Source organism: Diceros bicornis, chromosome 6 (genome assembly GCF_020826845.1).
Source record: "Diceros bicornis minor isolate mBicDic1 chromosome 6, mDicBic1.mat.cur, whole genome shotgun sequence".
NCBI classification, from domain to species: domain Eukaryota; kingdom Metazoa; phylum Chordata; class Mammalia; order Perissodactyla; family Rhinocerotidae; genus Diceros; species Diceros bicornis.
In genome coordinates this window covers 45,855,208-45,878,941 of record NC_080745.1, presented here as the reverse complement: position 1 = coordinate 45,878,941, position 23,734 = coordinate 45,855,208, and the positions used below count along the sequence as shown (strand labels likewise).

At 37.8% G+C, this 23,734-nt stretch overlaps 1 protein-coding gene across 5 annotated transcripts in view; it reads left to right on the top strand.

Moving 5' to 3' along the window:
• BICC1 (BicC family RNA binding protein 1) overlaps positions 1–23,734 on the top strand; it is a 284,594-nt gene that overhangs the window by 247,357 nt on the left and 13,503 nt on the right. For 4 of the 5 annotated variants that reach the window (XM_058543413.1, XM_058543409.1, XM_058543412.1 and 1 more), the window contains 14 exons: positions 606–685; positions 2,982–3,140; positions 4,430–4,483; positions 4,925–5,119; positions 5,249–5,500; positions 8,102–8,233; positions 10,445–10,631; positions 12,456–12,617; positions 13,205–13,401; positions 13,538–13,670; positions 14,478–14,634; positions 17,086–17,251; positions 19,952–19,991; positions 20,380–20,534. In XM_058543413.1, the coding sequence (XP_058399396.1) occupies positions 606–685; positions 2,982–3,140; positions 4,430–4,483; positions 4,925–5,119; positions 5,249–5,500; positions 8,102–8,233; positions 10,445–10,631; positions 12,456–12,617; positions 13,205–13,401; positions 13,538–13,670; positions 14,478–14,634; positions 17,086–17,251; positions 19,952–19,991; positions 20,380–20,534 (2,069 nt within the window). The remainder of the gene's footprint in view (positions 1–605; positions 686–2,981; positions 3,141–4,429; positions 4,484–4,924; positions 5,120–5,248; positions 5,501–8,101; positions 8,234–10,444; positions 10,632–12,455; positions 12,618–13,204; positions 13,402–13,537; positions 13,671–14,477; positions 14,635–17,085; positions 17,252–19,951; positions 19,992–20,379; positions 20,535–23,734) is intronic. The other variant, XM_058543410.1, reaches the window with a different exon arrangement.

Genomic DNA, 23,734 nt, shown 5'->3' with positions numbered 1-23,734 from the left:
AAACAATTGACATAGCATATATTAGACACTCAATATGAATATAAAATATTTCTGAATGAAGATTAAGATTCTTTTTATTAACCGTGACCTGTAAGGATATCTTCTAAATTAAGTTATCACATAGTTTAAAGTGTGGATCCAGAGTTGGAAGACATTGGATTATAATGAACAGGCCTCTGAGTAGTTTTCTGGGGCAAGGTACCAAACCACTCCATGCCTTAGTGTCCCTCTGTAAACGAGTTCACAGAGCTGTGGTGTGGCTTAAATAAGGTAATGCATTTAAACCTTTAGAACAGGGCCTGAGATATAGCAAGAGATCAATTAACAAATTGAATTTACTGATTTCTCACTTGTTTAAAATATAATTATATGACATACTATTTTGCAATTAAATTTAAAGTCAAATAGTTTTCAGAAGGAAAAGAGCCACAGAGATGCACAGTTTTGGTATTTTCCATATTCCTCTGTTTTATACAATGAAAACACACCTAGAATGAATCAAATATTGAATTTATTACAGAATATCTTTTCTTATATTGTAACATAATTTTAAAACAGAGAGTTTGGGGGTTTCACATGAGCCCTTTGTTTCTGATTTCTTATAGATCCCCATATTAAGGTTTCTGGAAAGAAAGAAGATGTTAAGGAAGCCAAGGAAATGATCATGTCTGTCTTAGACACAAAAGTAAGTGAATGTTAAGGACACTCAGATGTCAGAACCTTGTCTCTGCAAGGGCTACTTCATGCTGTTATGAAAGAACCATTTGGAGAAGAAAAACCAGGAGAAAGTAATGGTGGGTTTTAAAATAAGCACGTGTGATTCTACAATGGATGTTAAGTTCTGTTTAAAATTTTAATAGGTTCTCTCATGCTGGGTAATTGAACAGTATTATAGACACACACACATATGTATGTATGTACATATGTATGTATGCAATGCCATCTTCAGAAATAGATATGGCCCTGATTAGTGTAGGGTAAGTAATAAAGATTGCAAGAATTACCATATTTGCCTTTTTGACGCAGGAAAAAAACAGAATGATATTCTGTTGTAGCTGTGTGTGTGTGTGTGTGTGTGTGTGTGTGTGTGTGTTGGCATGAAATTTCATGCTTTCTCTTGTATGCTCTCTCTCCTTGTGAGTGTATGGATAGAGAGATAATAGGGAAATTTAAATATGTCAAAATTTATACTCATTTTGAGTATTTATTTCCTTTAATAAATACTTCTAAAACACTTATGTGCCTGGGAGTTTGCTAGGCACTTTACAAATATTGATGGGTTTAATCATCATAACCAACTCAGCACAGAGATATTAGGTAATTTGCCCAGGATCCAATAGCTGTAAAGTGGGGGGTGGGATTCAAACCCAGGCTGTCTTTTTTTTTTTTTTTTTTTTGGTGAGGAAGATTAGCCCTGAGCTAACATCCATGCCAATCCTCCTCTTTTTGCTGAGGAAGATGGGCCCTGGGCTAACATCTGTGCCCATCTTCCTCTACTTTATATGGGATGCCGCCACAGCATGGCCTCACAAGCAGTGCATCGGTGCGCACCCAAGATCCGAACCTGGGCCGCCAGCAGTGGAGCGTGTGCAGTTAACCGCTACGCCACAGGGCCGGCCCCCCCAGGCTGTCTCTTCTTAACTGCTATGTTTTGCCACCTGGTCTTTCACTGAAATGATTTCTGATCTCCCCCCCCCCCCTTTTTTTTTGTTCTTTTTTTATTTTTAAGAATTATTCACCTTGTAATTATTAAATATTTTAGAATTTTCTCCAAGAAAGGATGTATCTTTTTCCTGTATTTCAAAGGTTAAACTCAAAGAATAAGTTTAAAAATCAACATATTTAATAGGTATATTTAAATAAAAATTTAAGAATTCAGAAGATGTAAAACTTGATATTTTTGACATCTTGTATTTTGAATTTTTAATTTTACTTTCTAAGGACTGAAGAACTTCAATATCAGTCTTGTAAATGAGAAAAGACTTAATGTCAGTCTTTATAATTTTACAACACTAAATTTCCCAAAATTAAAAAATGGATTCCAGTATGGCCACAATGTTGTTGTTCATTATGTCTTAGATTTTTACGTTTTGCTTTGATATAACTAATCTCACACTTTATATTGGTTGAGCCCTTTTACTGTTAGAGATCTGTGCTTTGTGATCTGTTCCTTTGTCTTCTTCCTGCCACTGAGAATAATAGATCTACCTTATAAAGTTTAACATACAGTAATAGAGCAGGTGTGACAGCAATGCTTGTAAACACTTTTTTATTCCGTTTTGAGTTTTATTTTTATTTCTAGTTTTCTGTCATAGTTCAACAGTCCTACTAACATACATATATTCAGTCTTGCAATTGTTTTAATCTGGTTTTAGTTATGTGAGTCAAATGTTTCATGAATAATGTCTATTAAAAAATGAGTAATTTATTTGTAATTGTACCTGACTTTATGTAAAGGCTAGTTTCCAAAAAATTATCTTGGTAAAGAGTATATCTTTCTATTTCTTCTGACAAATTTGGCTTAAAATAAGAATTTCTTTTTTATAGCCAAAGAGAAATAGATAGAAATTGAACATTTATAGATTAAGATGATCTTATTAAGAAATCTGGGCGTTGGCCCAGTGGAGTAGTGGTTAAGTTTGCACACTCTGCTTCAGCTGCCCGGGGTTCGTGGTTTTGGATCCCGGGTACAGACTTACATGCCACTTATCAAGCCATGCTGTGGTGGCATCTCACAAATAAAGTAGAAGAAGATTGGCACAGATGTTACCTCAGGGCCAATCTTCCTCAAGCAAAAAGAGGAAGATTGGCAACAGATATTAGCTCAGGGCCAATCTTCCTCACCAAAAAAAAAAAAAAAATCTGTAAGATCTCCCACCGGCTCACTTTTTGTTAATACTATTCCCTTGGGGGAAAAGTGTTTTACGGAGTTGTTCTTTCCTTTTTCGTGCATCAAGAAGTAATACATTATTTCCCCATAGAGCAATCGAGTCACCTTGAAGATGGATGTTTCACACACAGAACATTCGCATGTAATCGGCAAGGGTGGCAACAATATCAAAAAAGTGATGGAAGAAACAGGATGCCACATCCACTTTCCAGATTCTAACAGGAATAACCAAGCAGAAAAAAGCAACCAGGTGCTTTGTCTTTTTAGATGAACTTTCATGGGACAAAGTAAAGTCTTAATTTTCTGTATGCATATCTTTTTTGGGAGATGACAGCAAAAAAGTAATGGAGATGGCATGTAGTATAGATTGTCTAACCCCCTCCAAGGAGACTGAAGGTGCTCTGCTTTTGTAAAGAGATGAGTTGTAGGTGGGCCATAAACTCTTGATCTCTAGCTGGTTGGTAGAAGAGAGGGGAGGATGTGATGGCAAAGTAAAATGAAGTCCCTAAGGAAAGGCTCAGAGAGCATGTAGGTTAGGAAAGGCCCTGAAGGCTTGCCTGGTCCAAGCACCCATCCATTGCTAGGATTCTGTCTGCAGCATCGCACAAGTGGCCCTCCAGACTACACCAGATCACCTGCTGAGAGGCCATACATGAGTGCCCGACTTCCTCACATTGACTGAATTATATCACTCCTTAGTTTATACACATCTTTTCTAGTTCTTGAGTTTGGGAACAAATGGAGCTCACCTGTCCACGTGAAAGCACTCTCAGTACTTGAAGAACATGTAGTATTATTTGTGTTATTGGAAGTTTTCTCTCTTCTAGGCTAATCACAATACTAGAAACTGTGTTGGCCGCAAAGATGAATGAGTTATAGTCTTTTTTCTATGGGGACTAATAGCAACAGTGGGACACATACATAAGGAACTAGAGAGAAAGCCGTGGTAAAAAGCATGGGCAGTATTCAAAATATTTGACAACTGGCGTGGTATGGGCACGGCCCATAAGAGCAGTGTCCTGGAGCCCCACACCCTCACCCTAATGCCGTGGTGGTGAGGGTGGCATTATGGGAAAGTTCAGGGAACCCCAGGAGAGGGCTGGAGGTGGGTGTTGGAGCAACATTTTTTTAGCCAGCATGGAAGTAGTTTAGTATTTTGAAAACCTAGTGCAGCAGCATCATTGCATGTTGATATTCATCTAGTATGCAAAGAGTTTAAACAAAAGGGAGAAATTGCAGTGAACAAGAGAAATTATAAACAGAGCCGGATGGCCTCATGGGGGTTGTGAGGTTAGGTAAGTCCAGGGGGTGATGTAGATCAGTTGACACAAATCACCCGAGGAGCTCAATGAAATGCAAATTCTGATGAAGCAGGTCTGGGTTGGTGCCTGAGATCCTTCATTTTTAACAAGCTCCCAGGTAATGCCAGTGCTGTTTTTTCCTGGACAACACTTTGAGTGGCAAGGATGTAGATCACTGGAAATGCAGATATGGGTTCAATTAAAATAAATCTACCTCTGTGTTTTCTCATTTTTGCAGGTATCTATAGCAGGACAACCAGCAGGAGTAGAATCTGCCCGAGTTAGAATTCGGGTAACTATTTATTACTTTAATACTGTAAATCGATGTCAGGAACATTTGCATTATAAGGCAGTAAAATATCATAATTTATCAACTTATAACTAAATGTATGTTCAGTATGTAGGATATAGTGACAAAAGTTGTTTTAATGTATTAAAGGTGTTTCGTAGAGATGTTCTGAATTTTATCTGACTCAGTTTCTCTGATAATTTTAAAATGAGCAAAAAGAGGTCTGAGGAAAAATGCCACAGGCAGTTTAAGTTACAAATTCTCAGGTTTTGCAAAAGGCTCCTTTCATTTAAGAAACTGTATAGTCTATCCAAGCTTATGTCTATAATAAAAACAATTTATGTTCTAAAATTCCATCTTTAGATAAGAGTGAATGAATGATCCACATCTCTAAATGTATAATGATTTAACTAGCTGCTCTGGGTTCTCATAATTTCATTTTAGGAGCTGCTTCCTTTGGTGCTGATGTTTGAGCTACCAATTGCTGGAATTCTTCAACCAATTCCCGATCCTAATTCCCCCTCTATCCAGCACATATCACAAACGTACAACATTTCCGTGTCATTTAAGCAGCGTTCCCGAATGTATGGTGCTACTGTGATAGTCCGAGGGTCTCAGAATAACACTAGTGCTGTGAAGGTGAGTGATCGAGAGCATTCCGAACGTCGTAAGCGTACGAATCATGCAAGTTTCTTTTTAAAGAAGTTTAGACTAAGCGTGTGGACAGTTCCTTTATAGGATTATTTCTCTCCCACCGTTTTCTCCTAGGAAGGGACTGCCATGCTGTTGGAACATCTTGCTGGGAGCTTGGCATCTGCTATTCCCGTGAGCACGCAACTGGATATTGCAGCTCAACATCATCTCTTTATGATGGGTCGAAATGGAAGCAACATCAAACATATCATGCAAAGAACGGGTGCTCAGATCCACTTTCCCGACCCCAGTAATCCACAGAAGAAATCCACCGTCTACCTCCAGGGCACCATTGAGTCTGTCTGTCTTGCAAGGCAATATCTCATGGTAGGTTTACTGAAATCACTGTTAGAAATTTTTTTTTTTTTTACCTCTTTGGGTACAGTGTATTTCGCTGCACACACCATACTGATGTGGTATTTATGAAAGCACTTTGGAAGCCCAGTCAAAAAGGGAGTTTCTTGGTACAAGGAAATAAACTAAAAGAGTAAGATTCATAGTGTGTCATGGGCTTTATTTCATTACGTTGGTAAGTTTTCCTTGCACTCTTGTCTTTTTTTGTTGTTAATTTAGACTAAATGTAGAAGAAGTTACAGTGAAATAATGTATTTTGTAGAAGGTGATGATTTTCATAGGACGTGTAGGATTAGTTTGCAGTTTGCACTGGACAAAGAAAATCTTCTGTTTAAACAGAAAAGTAAAAACACCTTTAAAATTTTACCCTAAATTTTGGTAGGATGAAACATTTGAAAACTTCATAAATCTGATATAATTTAAAAAATGCTATTAAAGAATTTGAGTGTCATGCATTGAAGAAAAATAGCAGAGTTTATATAATTCTGTACTGCTTCCAGTTTATAATTTGTAATATTTCTCTCCTTCCTGTATTCATTTAAAAACCCAGTGTGTAGGTTGATATGTAGTAACAAAGTAGACTGACATAGTGTGGACTCACAAATATTCTTACTGAAAACACTACTGCATTCTCCTGGTCGCGGCTTGCCCTTTAGTGACATTTGAATCAGTAAGCTTCACATGTGGCCTTTGCTATTATTAACTCACAGAATTTGCTTTTGAGAAACTTTCTGAAAATCCAAGTTTGTATTGTTGATTCCATTCCTCTGACAGATGAGAACTTGTTATAATCATTAAGGATTATAATACATAATTTTAATACATTAATTTTGTTGTGAATGATTTTTTTTTTAGCCAAGGTTACTTTATCAGGCTATTTTTAATATATTGCTAGTCAGGTAGCATGTTCGTGTTCAAAGATTAGTATGATTACTCTTCATATTTTCTTTTTTCTGCTTTTCAAGTTCTGTAGATATAATTTTTGAGTCCAGTGACATTTTTTCAAGCATTCTGTGCAGGTATGAATTCATATTTATATTTTGACCATACCTGTCCAAACTACAGGTGTGCAATGAGACATATTATTGCACAATAGTGAAAGAACTGAGGGGGGGATACATTTAAAAGGCTTTAACCTATAGTTTACATACCATTACCTTTTTTTAAATAGAAATGTCCTTACAAAAGTCACTTTTCTCTGCAAGAGAAATGGAACGTAGTAATTTCATTTTAATTCTAGTATGTTTGATGGTAACTTCTCCTGATACTTATGTACAAACCCGGCAATCCATGGGCTAGCATGAGTATCCTGTGCATCAGAAAAAGTATGTGACATGGTTCCTATACTCAGTAGATTAGGGACCAGGAAGAAAGCATCAGAGAAAAAAACAAGTGCAGAACTCTGCAGTGCTAAAAAGTGAGATAGTTAAAAGAAGGGACAATATAGCAGTTGACTCCAGGAAGGAGGTAAGATTTGAGCTGCATCAGAAGAGAAGTAGGACTTGGGTTGGTGAAGAAGCCTTTTGATGAGTTGAGATGCCAATGTATAGAATCCATTTGAAAGATAGTCCAGAGCTAGTCCAGCCCAGAGGAAGGGGCACACATGTAGACACATAGACCTGTGATTGCACAAGCAAAGCTGGGCCAAAATGTGGAGATCTTTAAATGCTGATACATGTTTCAATTTCATTCAGGAGACAATAAAAAGCCACCACTAGGGGCCAGCCTGGTGGCCTAGTGGTTAAGTTCGCGCACTCTGCCTTGGCGGCCTGGGGTTGCAGGTTCAGATCCGGGACGTGGACATATGTACCGCTTATCAAGCCATGCTGTGGCAGGCATCCCACATATAAAATAGAGGAAGATGGGCACAGATGTTAGCAGGGCCAATCTTCCTCAGGAAAAAGAGGAGGATTGGCAACAGAGGTTAGCTCAGGGCTAATCTTCCTCACCAAAAAAAAAAAAAAAAAAAGCCCTGCTATAAGTCTTTGAGCAAGGGCACAAGATTAGCACCCTTGATGTGGGCGAGTGTCTAGTTTCTGGCATCACTAACAAAGCTGAAGTCAGAAAATGGAGGAATTTTCCAAGGTAGAGAGTGGGTAAAAAATTCAGGGCCAAAAACAAACCCTTAAGACACATATAATTTTGTCAACCAAAAAAATAGTTTCTGCCCCTCAACATTATTTCCACACCAGCCCTCTCAGCCATATGAAGGTATATAATCTAGCTCTTATGCTTTGGTTTACTTTTTTTTTTTTTAAAGATTTTATTTATTATTTTTTTTCCCTCCAAAGCCCCAGTAGATTGTTGTATGTCATAGCTGCACATCCTTCTAGTTGCTGTGTGTGGGACGTGGCCTCAGCATGGCTGGAGAAGCGGTGCATCGGTGCGCGCCCGGGATCCGAACCCGGGCCGCCAGCAGCGGAGTGCGCGCACTTAACCGCTAAGCCGTGGGGCCGGCCCTGGTTTACTTTTTAAATCTGTAAAATATTGCATTATTTGTAGGCATGTTAAATTATTGGATGTTTAAATGGGTAACTTTTTACCTCCTACGCTTTCTATTATGACATTTCCTAGGGTTGTCTTCCTCTTGTGCTGATGTTTGATATGAAGGAAGAAATTGAAGTCGATCCACAGTTCATTGCTCAGTTGATGGAACAGCTCGATGTCTTCATCAGTATTAAACCAAAGCCAAAGCAACCGAGCAAGGTTTAGTATATATCATTCTATATTATAGTGAGTTATTTTATATAAATATAAACTTGTAACAACATTCATTATTGACCATCGGTTTCTTTCTATATGTGTTGGTTTTTGGAGTCCATTTTTAGTGACCATTATTTTTTATAAATATATAAGAAGGAAAGGGAAACTTTTTTTTTTGTTAATTTGCAATCTGGTAACTTTAAGCTTCACTAAGTTACCAGAGAGTTGATAAGGCTAAATTAACATTGTGTTATGTGTATATATGTATGTGTACATATCCAATGCAATTCAAAAGATATTTGGTTTACTTACTATTTGTGAGCCACTCTGCTAGCCCTGGAGATTTAAAGAATACATGCCCATTGCCTTTAATAAATATTTTAAATAATGAAGTGTCCCCAGTTCAGCCTTCTTGAAACTTCTCTAAGATGTCCAAAATTTCATTATTACATGTACAGTCAAAATTTAATGGGATAAATCTTATGATACTTAGTGCTAGTGAGAATGTGAGGAGAGAGGAATATTCCTACATTAATGTCATGTAAATTGGCACAACCACTTTGAAGGGTAATTTGGGACCATCTGATCACACTGAACATACTGATATCCCACCCCCAGCAATTCTGCTTCTACTTATACACTCTGAAGAAACCTTTGGACCAGAAGTCAAAGGGCAAGAATGGTGTTGAATAAAAAAAAAGCAAGTTGGGGGGCCAGCCCCATGGTGTAGTGGTTAGGTTTGCGCATCCCACTTTGGCGGCCCGGGGTTTGCGGGTTCGGATCCTGGTTGTGGACCTACACACCACTCATCAAGCCATGCTATGGCAGTAACCCACATAGAAAATAGAGGAAGATGGGCACAGATGTTAGCTCAGGGACGATCTTCCTCACCAAGAAAAAAAAAAAAAGAAAGCAAGTTGCCTAATAACATGTACTAAATTATAACATTTATGTATATTTTTTATTATAGTAGGTAAAACACCAAACAGTTGTGCCTTTTTTATTTTATGAACTATATCTTTTATTTTCTAAACTATAAATCTTATCATATGTGCATAACGGTGTATGTATAGTATGTATTATTTACAATTTTGTAAATATGTAAATAACGTTGTATTCACTGTCCACCTTAAGAAAAACAATCATGCCTTCTTGAAAAAAAAAACTTGAAAGGAAAAGATAACATTGATTCTAAGTGAACTTGATATAATGAGTTTAAAGGTAGAGAATAGGACATTAATTTTATGTATGGTGAAGCTTCATGCTTGACTAATTTGAGTTGACTAGAGTCACTGTAGGTACCAGGACTAAAAGATAAAGACAGAAGAGACTTTCAAGGACTTGTGCATATAAAGATGAACAGGCACGAGAATTCCTGGAGTTCAGTAAGAAATGAGCAGAGATCAGGGGAGAATAGATTGTTAAGTGAGAACTCTGAAGCCTTGAGCGTCCTAGGGCCATTTAATTATGCCTGGCTGGCCTGATGCTGACTACTGCTTTAACTGCTTTCTCAACTACAAATTTTCTTTATTGTCCATCGGAGGCTTTCCTCCTTGGGTTCACATTTCCAATTTTCTAGATGAGTCCATTGAGGGAAAAAAAATGTATTGTTTAGAAATTTTTTTTATCATAAGCTTTGCCATAGATATGTCATCACTGAGGAATAGTGGTACTTTAAGGTCTATTAGTTAACTAGTAGACCGTAAATGTCAAACATAAGTGACTGTTGTTATGCAGTCTGTATATGGTGACAAGTTTGATTTGTTTTGTAAAGATGAGATAAAGGGGGAAAAGCTTTAATGTAAAGACAAGAGGATGTAAATGAGAATGGGCTGTAGAGACGGACCTGGGTTCCAATCCTCTTGCTGCCCCTCCCCAGCTGTGCTGTGACCTTGCGTAATCCCCTTATCCTTACTGAATATGAATAATAATTCCCACCCCATAAGGTTTCGATGGGCATTAGAATCTATGTGCAGCTTCTATCACAGTGCCTGGAACATAGGACACACCCAATAAATGGTAACATTTTAGGGTTTTATCTAAAGGGGTAAACTTAAGAAATAAATGGTTAGAATTTACAGTTGATTTTAAAGCAGCATTAATATGTTCCCTGAGTGGAATTCTTATGACTGTATTCATTTCTCACCCACCTCCCCAGTTCATTGTAGACTACCTGCATGTCACTTATTTCTTTCCCATTATGTGTTTTCATAGTCTGTGATTGTGAAAAGTGTCGAGCGAAATGCCTTAAATATGTATGAAGCAAGGAAATGTCTCCTCGGACTTGAAAGCAGTGGCGTTACCATAGCAACCAGTCCGTCCCCAGCATCGTGCCCTGCCGGCTTGGCATGTCCCAGCCTGGATATCTTAGCTTCAGCAGGCCTCGGACTCACTGGACTAGGTATAAAATTTATTATTATAGCTTCTCAGTCCCTGGGAGAGTCCAGTTCCCTTTCTTTCTACCCTTTGGGGCTACACTTTAAAGGCTGTTTTTTTTCTCTTCAGGCCCTAAGATCAGGTGAAAAGCCACAAAACTCGAATCAATCCATTTTGGGTTGTTTTTGTTGGACTCTGTGGATTTCTGTTACCCAGGTTCTTCTTATTCTGGCATAAATAATCAAGGTCTGACTGTTTTATTTTCAGTGGCTGTATTTGTTCTTCTAAATTAAGAATGCCATTGAGAGTGAAGTGAGCAGGCTGACTGTAATTTATGTGTTTGTTCTCTCTTGCATTTGCAATATTGCCATCAGTCTCTAGAGATAAAGATTATCCAGTTTGCTTTTCAAAAAGTAATTGCAAATCTGTATTATTGGAGGGGAGGGGGAGGTGAAGCAAGCAGAACCCCCACCCCTCGTGGTTAGGTCTGCCTCACCCAGACAGAAAGGAAATCTAGCCTGCAGCCACCAAGGTGAACAAATGGACCTGTATTTATAGCTAAGGCAACAAACAGAAAGAGGACAGAACAACATCACCTCAGTGCTCTAGTTCTTTAAGAAAGTAGGGTGAGCCACATAACAGTCTCAGTGACGTGTATCACCTCATTTGTGGGTTTGCATCTTACAGGCTGGAGTTCATTGCTATCTAACAGTTATACTAGGTTTGCTACTTTCTTGCACATTTTTCAGTAGCCTTTTTATAAAGTTAATGCAATAACCCTAGCAGATCATTCTGCCTCATTCAATGTTGATTTGAGACAGAAAAAATACTTTCAGCAGTCTTTGATTTTTTTTCTAATAGCTATTCTTGCTTTTAAAACATATAATATGGTTATAATATGATTAAGATTTCAAGTAGTCATTCCTAGACACCATTACAGTAAAGACGGATTTTTTTCCCCCTTGGCCCTTAATGTCCCAAAGTTGTCCCTTCCATGGGAGATCTGAACGGCCATAATAACACAGCGATGCATGTGAGTCTGCAAATGCCAGTCAGGTAACTTAGCAGGAACAGAGTTCTTCCTGCACTAGAGAGAAAAAAGTGAGTAAAGATTCCAAGTTACTCAATTTTTAAAATATTTTTATGGCTATGCCTATCCTGTAATACTTAATGCTTTAAATATTCCTGGAAACTTGTATACAAGTCCACATTTTACTTTAGAACATATTTTCAATGCCCAAAGGGAAATTTCATTACTTAAATCAAACATTAAATCTTTAAAACAAGCGAAAAAACAACAAAAAAAATTTTTTTCAAGAAAAGTTTGCGTATGCATTGAGATAGAGCACAAAGAAATCACGTATATGTTTTGACATATATCTGAGGACTGTTCCAGGCAGCTCGGCCTGTCTGCAAATGGGCCAAATGGAGCCATTCCACTGCACGAAAACATTCCCCTATTCACTGCTAATTGTACGCGGTTTGAAAAGAATTTATTTGAAGCAGATGACAAGTGAGTTATGCAGAGAAATAAAAATGGGTTTCCACTTGAGCAGAGTTTTGTTCATCTTGGCTGGTTGAAATGTATGCAAAGCAGCCTGCAGTGCTCGGTGACCCTGACTGCTGTCCTGCCTTGGGCACACATATCTCCCCTTTTCTGATCAGTATCTGCTTGTGGATAAGCTGGATCCTGTGCAATATTTCATGTGAATATTTGAAAGAAGGTAATCTGTCATTCATATCTTTTATTTGGAAAAATCAAATGCACATTCCAAATGGCAGTATTGGTGCCATTTGTATTTTAAAATCTTGAATTTATGTGTATTGACTTAACGTTCATTTATTACAGGTCTTTTGGGGCCCACCACCTTATCTTTAAACACTTCGACAACCCCAAACTCACTCTTGAATGCCCTTAATAGCTCGGTCAGTCCTTTGCAAAGTCCAAGTTCTGGCACCCCCAGCCCCACATTGTGGGCACCCTCACTTGCCAATACTTCAAGTGCCACAGGTCAGTATCATTTAAGTACAATCAAAAGCATGTATTCTTAGGTATTATTAGTTTTTAAAGAAAATTTATTAGTGGTTCCATTTCCTTAGGGAAAAATTATGGTGCAAAGCATACTGCAGCCAAACAGAAATTCCCTAATGTGTAAGTTAATTAGAATGAAGCACGAAAAAGCAGTGAGTTTTCCATAAAAGGAAAATATAATCTTAAAATTGACAAGCAGATTAGGAAAAAGAGCATGGTGTGTAGGGGGCAGTGGCAAAGGCACATGAAGGTCACTGGTGATTAGGACATGTGGGTTCCAGTTGGGCAAATCTGCTGGGTAGTCATGAAAGCTAGCTAGATTCCTCCTCTGTACAGTGAAGAGCTTGGATTAAATATTCTCTAAAGTGTTGTTCCATTTTAACATTCTTTTGTGTTCTTATAGTAATGTTAGACCTATGTACAGAGAGGTATCAGAATTGAATCCTCTTCTGAATTTGCAGCAATGAAAAGGACATTTTTTGTTTTTACTGAAAATAATAGAATAATGCTTGTTGGTTCTGAGTTTTTTCCTGTCTAATATCTGTCTTCATGAAATGTTGTTATAGGTTTTTCTGCTATACCACACCTTATGATTCCATCTACTGCCCAAGCCACGTTAACCAATATTTTGTTGTCTGGAGTGCCCACTTATGGGCACACGGCTCCATCTCCCCCTCCTGGCTTGACTCCTGTTGATGTCCATATCAACAGTATGCAGACGGAAGGCAAAAAAATCTCTGCTTCTTTAAACGGACATGCACAGGTAATGGCCTTCAGTTAGAATAGTGTGATCTCTGCTGTTTGGAAAGAAAAGCCACTGGGAATGCATTTAATCTTTCACCTGAAGTGAATTTTAGAATTGTGACCATATCTCTTGTTATTTTCTATTATTATTTCAGTCTCCGAATATAAAATATGGTGCAATATCCACTTCATCACTTGGAGAAAAAGTGCTGAGTGCAAATCACGGTGATCCATCCAGACAGACAACTGGCTCTGAGCAGGCATCTCCCAAATCCAGCCCTGCGGAAGGTATCTTTCCTTCTGCCCTTCAGCCTGGTCTGGTACCTGGATAAATGGGGGTGTAGAAAGTCTGTGCAGTGATTTTGTGTTGGTTTTGCTAAACAGTTATGACTCAGCCTGCTTCAAGTATGCAGAAAGACAACATCTTGAATGAACTTCCAAAGAACATGGTTCAAGATAAACTGAAAAGTACTTTCCACAGATAGAATCACTGTCCCATTACATTGGAACTTCCTGAATTAAAGTGAATGTCATTGTGTAGCAGGAAAGCATCAATTTACTAAATGTATAGATATAACTTTTTTTCAAATAGAGTATTTCTTTTATAACCCTTTCACCTCTAACAGTCATTGAAAACTATGAGGGTCTTCTCTTCAAATTTCATCTTGAGGGGCCGGCCCGGTGGCGCAAGCGGTTAAGTGCGCGCGCTCCGCTGCGGCGGCCCGGGGTTCGCTGGTTCGGATCCCGGGCGCGCACCGACGCACTGCTTGGTAAGCCATGCTGTGGCGGCGTCCCATATAAAGTGGAGGAAGATGGGCACGGATGTTAGCCCAGGGCCGTCTTCCTCAGCAAAAAAAGAGGAGGATTGGCGGATGTTAGCTCAGGGCTGATCTCCTCACAAAAAAAAAAAAAAAAAAAAAAAAAAAATTTCATCTTGAGTTTTCGAGACACCTTGAATTTCAGGTGTCTTCTTTGCAGCTGAAAGCTGTCCTGCCTGTGTCCTCCTAGACTTGGATTCTGGTCGTTTCCATTGCAGGTGATTGTTGTTGGTAGGGTGATGTTTGGATTTTCACTTTTTTCTCTTCTCCCCTGCAGGTTGTAATGATGCTTTCGTTGAAGTAGGTATGCCTCGAAGTCCTTCCCATTCCGGGAATGCTGGTGACTTGAAACAGATGATGGGTGCCTCCAAAGTTTCCTGTGCCAAGAGGCAGACAGTCGAGCTATTGCAGGGCACGAAAAACTCACATTTACAGTATGTATTTTAATCTTTAAAAGCTGTTGATCCTTTGAAAGAAAGTGTGTAACTGGCTAGATTTGTTTTCAACTCAGTAGTTAATGCTCTTTGGTTCAAGTGAGTTTGATATTAGGCATGAGTTTTTTCATTTCTCTTTATACTTATTTCTTCTTTTTCTTTCTAGAAATTTTATTAAGGAATAATATCTGGTAATTTTCACCCTTATAACTTCTCTATAGTCCCTCCCCCCTTTAGCTGGTTGGGTTTATATCTGGGTCCTCCAAACTGTTTATATTGCTCTGAAACTTTAACATTATCTCTGCTTTCAGTAATCAGCAGGGCAATTTTTACTCTCTGATTTTTGCTGTTTGAAATTTTCTGGCTGTAAATTCTTCTTCATTTGGCTTTGAATTTCTGATTTAAACTATGGCTCCCGTGTCCCAGGTAGTTAATTGCTAACTTGGGTAATAAATACTTGATAGTATCATGATTTTATTTATTACAAACTACAGTATAAATACATATATTGTATTTAATATAACTCTCCCTTACCATAGCACAGTTACAAATGTGTTATCCTTACTCTATTTCCTTTTTTCATTTATTTTATTTTTTCAAATAGGCAGTCTATTCACATGTTTTAAAAAAGCAAAACAATGGAATACTTCCACATTGAAAGGTTTTGCTCCCATCCGTCTCCATCCACCCAGTTTTCTCTACTGTCTTGTTAGTTTTCTTGTTGTATCCTTACAGAGCAGAGTGTCTTTAGGCAAATATAGTATATATGTTCTTATTTCCTCTTTTTCTTACCAAAATCTCTTTTGCTTTTATAAACTCTTTGGTTGATTAATTATTATCGTTCCCATATCATCCAAATCTGCTTTACCTGTGTTTTTCTTTACATGGTACTAATACCCAAAATTAACATTCTCTAGTATAGGTTAGAGAAATGATTTTGCTTTCTTCTCTGTATTTAAGCATTTTAAGGATATACCTATTGCTTTCATCATTAAGTGTGTTCCTTAAGTGTGTTCTGAACTTATCATCGTCTCTCATGTGAATTAAGCTGCAACCTCCAGAAGGGTCTCGCTGCCTCCAACCTCTCATCTGCTCAGTCCGCCCTTTATTTTGTTCCAGTAATTTTTTTTTAAACAAAAATTGTTATCAGGTTGTTGTTGTTTTTGTTTTGCTTTTTTGCAGTGAAGGATTTGCCCTGAGCTAACATCTGTTGCCAGTCTTCCCTTTTTTTTTTCCTTCTCCCCAAAGCCTCCCAGTGCATGGTTGTATATCTAGTTGTAAGTCCGTCTAGTTCTTTTATGTGAGCCACCGCCACAGCATGGCAACTGACAGATGGGTGGTGTGGTTCTGCAACAAGGAAGCAAACCCCGGCTGCCAAGGCAGAGAGTGCAGAACTTGAACCACTAGACCATCAGGGCTGACCCTGTCCAAGTAATTTTTTTTTTTTGAAAGCACGAGTAGGATCTTGTCACACTCTGGCTTTAAAACCACCAGTGATCCACATTACATGCTTTCTTTCCTTTGCTTATGCTGTTCCCCTGAGTTGCTGTTCTCCTGACCTTCTGCACTGGTGAACCTGCAGATGACCTTCCATTCATTCCTGTTCAGATGTCCTCTGTGAGCTTTTGTCAAGCAAAGTTCATTGCTCCTCCTTTTGTATTCCAATAGCCCTTTCTAAGTTCCTCTGAATTCCCCTGGCACAACTGAATAGTGAATGATAAAAGAAAGAATGAATGAACAAATCAGCTCTTTGACTAACACTTTCTTATTTTTCTCTTCCTTGAGTTTAACATGCAGTTGGATTTGAACATGAGGCGCATGCATAGAGCATTATCAATTCTTGTAATTCAGACAGTTGTTCCCCATTTTAAGAAGCACTTTCATGCTCTTTCCATGTACCCTGAACAAGTGTTGAAGAATATTTTTTATTTATCTGCTGTCTTTGTCATAGCAGATTTGTTAGCAGTCGCATACACATGTCACGTACATGAATTGGATCATCTGCATGCCTTCAGATTGATTCAGTCTCCATTTAGACTTGTATGCATGGGTCATTGATAACTCTTTGATAGACATCTTGTCTGTATGTCAATTCCATGTGTACCATACACAATATATGCTGTATATATTATGTGTGGATAAATATCATAAAATAGTTTCAGCTCCAGCTTAGAGAGTTAGACTGCCTGGCTTCAGATTCCAGCTCTACCATTTACCACAGGTGTGACCTTGGACAAGGTACTTCCCTCATCTGTAAAATGGGGATAATAATACTACCTATCTCATAGCAGGCTTGTGGTCTTGTGAGGATTAAATGAGATAATATATGTAAATAGTATACATGTAAATAGTTGACAAAGGTTAACATACATAGTAAATATGGCACAAAAGAAGCATTCAGTACATTTGTATGTAAGAGTAGAATGTTAAATTCAAAACTCTATTTCACAGCAGCACTGACAGGTTGCTCTCAGATCCTGAACTGAGCGCTGCAGAAAGCCCTTTGGCTGACAAGAAGGCTCCGGGGAGTGAGCGTGCTGCGGAGAGGGCTGCAGCTGCCCAGCAAAATTCTGAAAGAGCCCGCCTTGCCCCACGGCCATCATATGTCAACATGCAGGTAAAGATAAAAAAATGGGAAAGTTATCCAAATGTAGGGGGCTTGGGTTAGGGAATGGAAATTCAGTGACTGTTAGCAGCAGAGCAGAAATTAGGTTTCCCTTCTGCACTCTAGTCAAAATTTAATTTAAACGTATATGCAGTAGTTAGGAATTGGTTTTGCTATAAACATTAAAAATGAAATGCAGGATTTAACTTAAGTGAGAAGAATTCTTTAAAATATAATATTAAAAATGACATAAAACAGTCTGTGTCACTAGGTCTTATGCAAATGACATTATTCATCTGCTTAAAAAAATTTTAGATAAATGTGAGAGCTGTTATTTCTAAGTACTGCCTCATGACATAGTCTTGGATAAATAGATGTAATATCATTCTATCTAGGAAATGGAGATGATAAATTTGGTGTCATTTAGACAGTTATAAAAATAACTAATCTGAAGCTTTAGTTTTTTGAAAGTAGATGCTAAATATGATTGATGATCATGTTGGTTCACAGATTTTTATGATTATTTTAAACAATTTCTTCAGCAGGGATTTTCTCTGTATCCATTTTCAAAGTATTAGGCTAATTACTCAAAATAGACTATTGACCAGCAAATTCAGAAATCTGATTTCCATATAGATCATGATATGAAAGATAAGGATTTTATGCTTTATGCTTTTAGAGATTCCTATAAACATTTGATTTCAGTATCAAAATTACTGAGTAGACTTTCCTACTTTATAATAAGACATTTATCATCTCTATCCCCCCAGCTCTAAAACAAAGGGAAAAATTTTTCGCAAAATCCTAGAAACAAAGAAGCTGACACAGATATGTCAAAAAAATTAATTCATGGAACTAAATTATACTTCTTTAATTCCAGTGAAAACTACCATTCAGTCCTGCTTGTCTATTTTTTAATCCTTTGCATTTGAACATCTTTATGAGTTTTCAGATGAATATTTTTACAAAAGCCATGGCCTTTATAAAGCATCCAAGTTAAAAACAAAAAAAAAAGACATTTGTTACATTTTCTCTGGTGGATTTATTTTCAGTTAATATAAATGAAAATTCTCTCATCTAAGAAGTATCAAATTCTCTTTATGGTCTCTATGGTCTTTGTCCATCTTGTGGTTCTCATCTTTTCCATCAGGTTTATACCTGCAGTGAACCATTTTCATGTTCCTTCCTTTTAGAATGGATAAGAATGTTCTTGGTGATAGAGTTTTAACTTAAATAGAAGTATTTATGCCATTAGTGAAGAGCTGACTCTTAAAATCACTAAGAAATCAATGATAATAGTCCCTGAGCATTGACAGGGAGAAAGATTGAAGACTTCCCTGATTCCTTCAGCTAAAAATGATCTCTGTCTCCTGACCATTCTTAGAGTGCTGTATCTCTAGCTCTGTTTTTACACTTATCTCACTTCCTAATTTATTTTGTAGTTATTTCTTTTACCCATCCCTGCTAAGACTCTGCATCCTTTGAGGCTATAGATTATTTTTGATTCATTGTTGTATTCTTCCACAAAGCACAGCACAGTCTCTTTAACGACAAGGCACTCAATAAATATTTTATTGAACAAGTGAATTTAGGATCTCCCCACACCTTGCCCTTAGGCATTGACTGTTAAAAGTTGATTTTAACTCCCAAAGCCATTTTAGACCTAAGATTTCAAAAATATCATCAAACTGTATTATCTAAAAATCTGGCTCTCCCAATTTACTGCCATGTTCTTAGAGTTAATCACACATCCTGGTTTGTCTGGGTCAGCCTACTTACTTTTATTATTCTGGCCTAATTATTATTTGCAATATATTGCACTCTCGGAAGTATCCTGTTTCAGACCATAAATTATATGGGCATCCTACATACGATGGTATGATCCTCCTGGGAGAAGGGTCGAAGAGCTCTTGCCAATTGGTTCTTGACCCTCCTGGTAGGCCTTTGAGAAATTCTTAAATCAAGTCTCAGCTAGTCTCTAAAGTGGAAGTTGAGAACACTGGGTTAGCATTTGAGATATAGTTGTGTCAGGACTACTCTCTTCAAAACGACCTACCTTCGTCCCTATGTAGACCTGTGTCATAGTCACTTATTCAATGTAAATGGAAAGAATGAATGGTACCATTCTAGTCCTGTGCAATAAAAGGTAACTAGGTTTAATTTTATTGTATTGCTTAATGCCGTTATAGATTAAAGCTAAACATTTGCCATTTATCTTATGTCAAAAGCAAAGACTATGCCAATGAGGCTAAATAATTTCTTAAGCTGTCTTGACATCATGCCACTTTTTAGTAAATGAAGAGGGGATTTTGAGAAACAAAGGAGGCCAATAGATCAACTGAAAGCATTTTGGTAATGCATTGTTTTTAAACTGAACTGTTATTAGGTTATTCATTATACTTTAGTATATATTGATCCTGATAGGTTAAATATTCGGAGTAAATAGGAATTTTTTTCCTTTTAAAGGAAAATTTCTAACTTGTCACTGTCATGACCAAGTCAGAAGTAGTAATTTATTATTCTAAATAATTAGTTTTGAAAACATGTATAAATTTATCAGATTTGCACTGGATTACTGTCAAATTATGGTGCAAAGCTTAGCCTGTGTCCCAGGCAGATTCATGGGCTGTAGTCAGAACCTTTATTCTCTAATCCTGGAGTATCGGCATGACATTTGGATAGACTGGCAATAAAGGTATTTTCTATTTTCAGGCATTTGACTATGAACAAAAGAAGCTGTTAGCAACCAAAGGTATGTGATACGTTAATGATCTATACTTTGATTTTTTTTCAGTAGACCCATAAAAGATTTTCCAGTATTCATGTTGAATTGAGAAATTGACCTTCATAAGAAGAAACCCAGAATGTTTAGGTTCAAGTTGCACAAATTTTGTTGAGGTTGAATGTATTTTGTTGAGTAGATTAGCATTAGATCAATTAAGAAATAATGTAGCATTTTTTAATTTTACCATTATTTTGTATAAAATGGTTTATGAAGATATTTTAAGGCATTTTGTGTTAAGAAACATTATTCACTGCTAATTTCTTTACATATAGCAAAGAAACAATGCTCATAAATATTTTATTTAAGAAATACATTAAAAATACTAAGCATTTGTTTTATATTCTGTTTTCCAAAGCTATGTTAAAGAAACCAGTGGTGACGGAAGTCAGAACACCCACAAATACCTGGAGTGGCCTCGGGTTTTCTAAATCCATGCCGGCTGAGACTATCAAGGAGCTGAGAAGGGCCAATCATGTGTCCTATAAGCCCACAATGACAACCACTTTTGAGGTTTGTAGAATCATGCCCTACACATTCTTCCTGTCTGTTCTCTCAGCAAAAGGGAACAATCATCTCTCCTCTTCCATTCTTTATTTACATAAGGAAAAATAATTAATAGTGATTTGTTTTCATTTCTATTCCTATAAACATATTGCTATAAAATTGATGCAGTCTAATATATTGTGGTCTTTTATGTATCTTCTCTCAAAGTTGTTGATCACCTGTTAAGGAGATGTAAATTTGGATAAGTGTGTTTTTGTTAGGGGGAGACTGTCATAAATTATAGAGCAAGGCTGAGATTAAGCAAAAGGCAGATGTAATATTCCATAAAAATGTATAAAGAATCCCTTTATCCAAGGGTATCACTAGCAAGCCCACTAAAGGAGGGAAAGGCAAATATTCCACAAAAACAAGTTTTCTGATATGAGTTAAAAATTCACTGTGTTCAGATATGCCAGAACACAGCAAGAAGTATCACAAACAAGAGCTCCAAAATTTTATGTTTCCCAGATGTTGGCTGCACTGCTCAGGGTGAGACTGGGAAGCTGGCATCCTCACCACATGGGGAAGGGATCCAGAGTTCCATATTTTCAGCCAGGCTACAGGCAACTCACTAAGCAAGGCCTTTTCAATTTGAGAGTATCAGATTTTGGCTATAAGCCTTTTGCAAATGGGGATGGAGTTAGAGAGAGCACATGCACACACACACAGTATTGGGGAGACTGTGGAAACATGGATGAAAATGATTAATCCAAGAATCACATTCTCAACCAGAACACTGTGGGCTGAAAAACAAATACTGGTTAAGGGTTTCATAATTGTTAGTTTAATAACTAGCATTTGTAGATTGGCCGTCTTTTCTTACCCATTTTCTTTGTAATAAATTAGACTGTTGATCAGGTAGGGAGTAAGAACCAAAAGCAAACAAATGTGATTTTTTTCCTTTGTCTCTTTGAGTAAGTGAAAAAGAAAATACTATTGACATACTGAAAAGCACAATCTCCCGTGAATTTCATTGTCAGACTTATAGTAGCAACCTGGCAGCCTGTATTTAAAGACTGAATTTACTGTCAGCAGCTAGAATGTAGGGCCCATTATGAAAAATTTTGAGGCCCTAAGAGGTATACTCCTCTTTCTGCCATTCTAGCTCTGAGAGAAAATAAACATCTCCTTTTGTTGGCAGAGATCTTAAAACCACCGTGCTAATTCTTAGGCTTTCAACTGGTGCACCTATGGTCATCCATTTCACTCGTCCTTGCCTTTGGCAGCGTGGAGTGTTAGGTGGTTGATTGTGTCTCTGTAGTTTCAGAGATGAAATATTTCACTTTAGAAATTCTAATTCAGTTCTGTTCTCAAAGACCAACAGTATGACAGGTTGACATGATGATCGTTCTAATATTGCAGTGCTCACGTGCAGGTGCGGTGGGTATGATAGCCACCACTGACAAATGTACAGCTTTGAGGGGTGACTTACTGCTCTGAGCCTGTTTTCCCATTTGAGTTGTTTTGAGGATGACATGGGAGAGGGCATCCAGTGCATAGCATGGTGAGCAGTAAGTTCTCAGTAATACTTAGCAGCTACTAGTATTTCCACTGTAGAACTTTACCCTGAAGAAAACCAAGAGCCTATTGACAGATGCGATTATGTATGTGAATGCTGATTGCTAGAAGTATTTCTGATGAAGTATTTCTGCATTAGGTAGTAAAAGGCCTCTATAAATATAAAACAGAGGCTGCTTTAGATCAGGTAGTCATAGCAGACCTTATGAGCAGATGGCATTCAAGCTCAGACCTAGATAACAAGAAGGGCCAGGCTTGCGAAGGTCTAGGGAAAGAGTATTAGGTCAGGGAACAGCTAGCATGATCAACCGAAGTCAGAGCCAGTTGGTTAAGTTCCCAGTGCAGAAGGTGGGCAGGGTGGTTGAGTGTTGAAGATAAGGTTGGAGGGAGAGGCAGAGGCTCCATTATGGAGTACCTCAGCCAGTGGTCAGGTACTGGAAAGGCATTACAAAACTTTATACAGAGGCTTGATTTGTTCTAATTTGCATTTTTAAAAAATCAACCGAGTTGCTTTATGGAAAATGGCTTATTGGGTGAGAGGCAAGAGTAGAATCAAAGTGTTCATTAAGGAGGCTATTGGTGACAGTTATGGAGTTGGAGAGAAGTAGATAGATTTGGATATGTTTAGATGATGTTGATAGAACTTGCTGATGGATTGGATGTGGTGAGGGAAGGAGGAATGAGATGACTCAGAAGTTTGGCTTGAGCAACGAGGTGAATGGTGGAGTCACTTATTAAGATGTAGGAGTTCTGGGGAAGGAGTAGGTTTGGGTGTAGCTGGTAGGGACAGGTAATCAACAGTTCAATTTCAAGCACTCTAAGTCTAAAATGCTTGAGACAGTAAAATGGAGGTGTCAGATCGCCAACTCTATGATTCTAAATTTCAACAGAGAAGTCAAATCTGGAGGTAAAAGTTTGGGAGTCATGGGTGTCATTAAGCCTTGAAAGAGGTTGAGATTACTTAACAAGAACATGTATAGAGAGATAAGTGTAGAGAGAGATGAGAAGGCATGCAAGGACCGCTAAGCCCCAGAGTAATCTGACATTTGGAGTGGAAAAGGGCAGGAAGATCCTACAAGGCTACAGTGACGTAGGTGGAAAACCTGGGGAGTGTGGTGTCATGATGCCTTGAAGAAGGAAGTATTAAAGGGGGCATGGTCAGGTGTGGTCATGCTGCTGGCAGATTGAATTAAGTGAGTTTATTGAAGTGAATAGTAAAGGATACTCTTGGAATTACCCAATGAACATAAAACTTTGAAAATCAGAGAATCTTAATTTTAAATAGAGTACAAAGTAGGGTTTCTGTAATACAGTCATTAAATAAATGAATAAAGGAATGAAAAAATGCAATTTCATTGCAAACTTTGAGATATTCTAAATTTTTATTTTTATTTGGAGGAATTAAAAAAGGTAAATTTTTCCAAGTACTTGTAATTTATTGGAGAGATCCTGTACTTGTTTGGATGAGGGTAACACAGGAGAAATGCCAGATCTTTCTCCACCTTCTGACTCTGTTAGCCTGGGAGCTTGATTCCTGTGAAGACACTGGGTGTGGCTGCACCTCTTGCCCATTTATCCTCCTTGTGTGGTAAAAGGCAGAGAATCTCTGCCATCCCAGACGGAAGATTTGCTCTGTGGTTCCTGAAAAT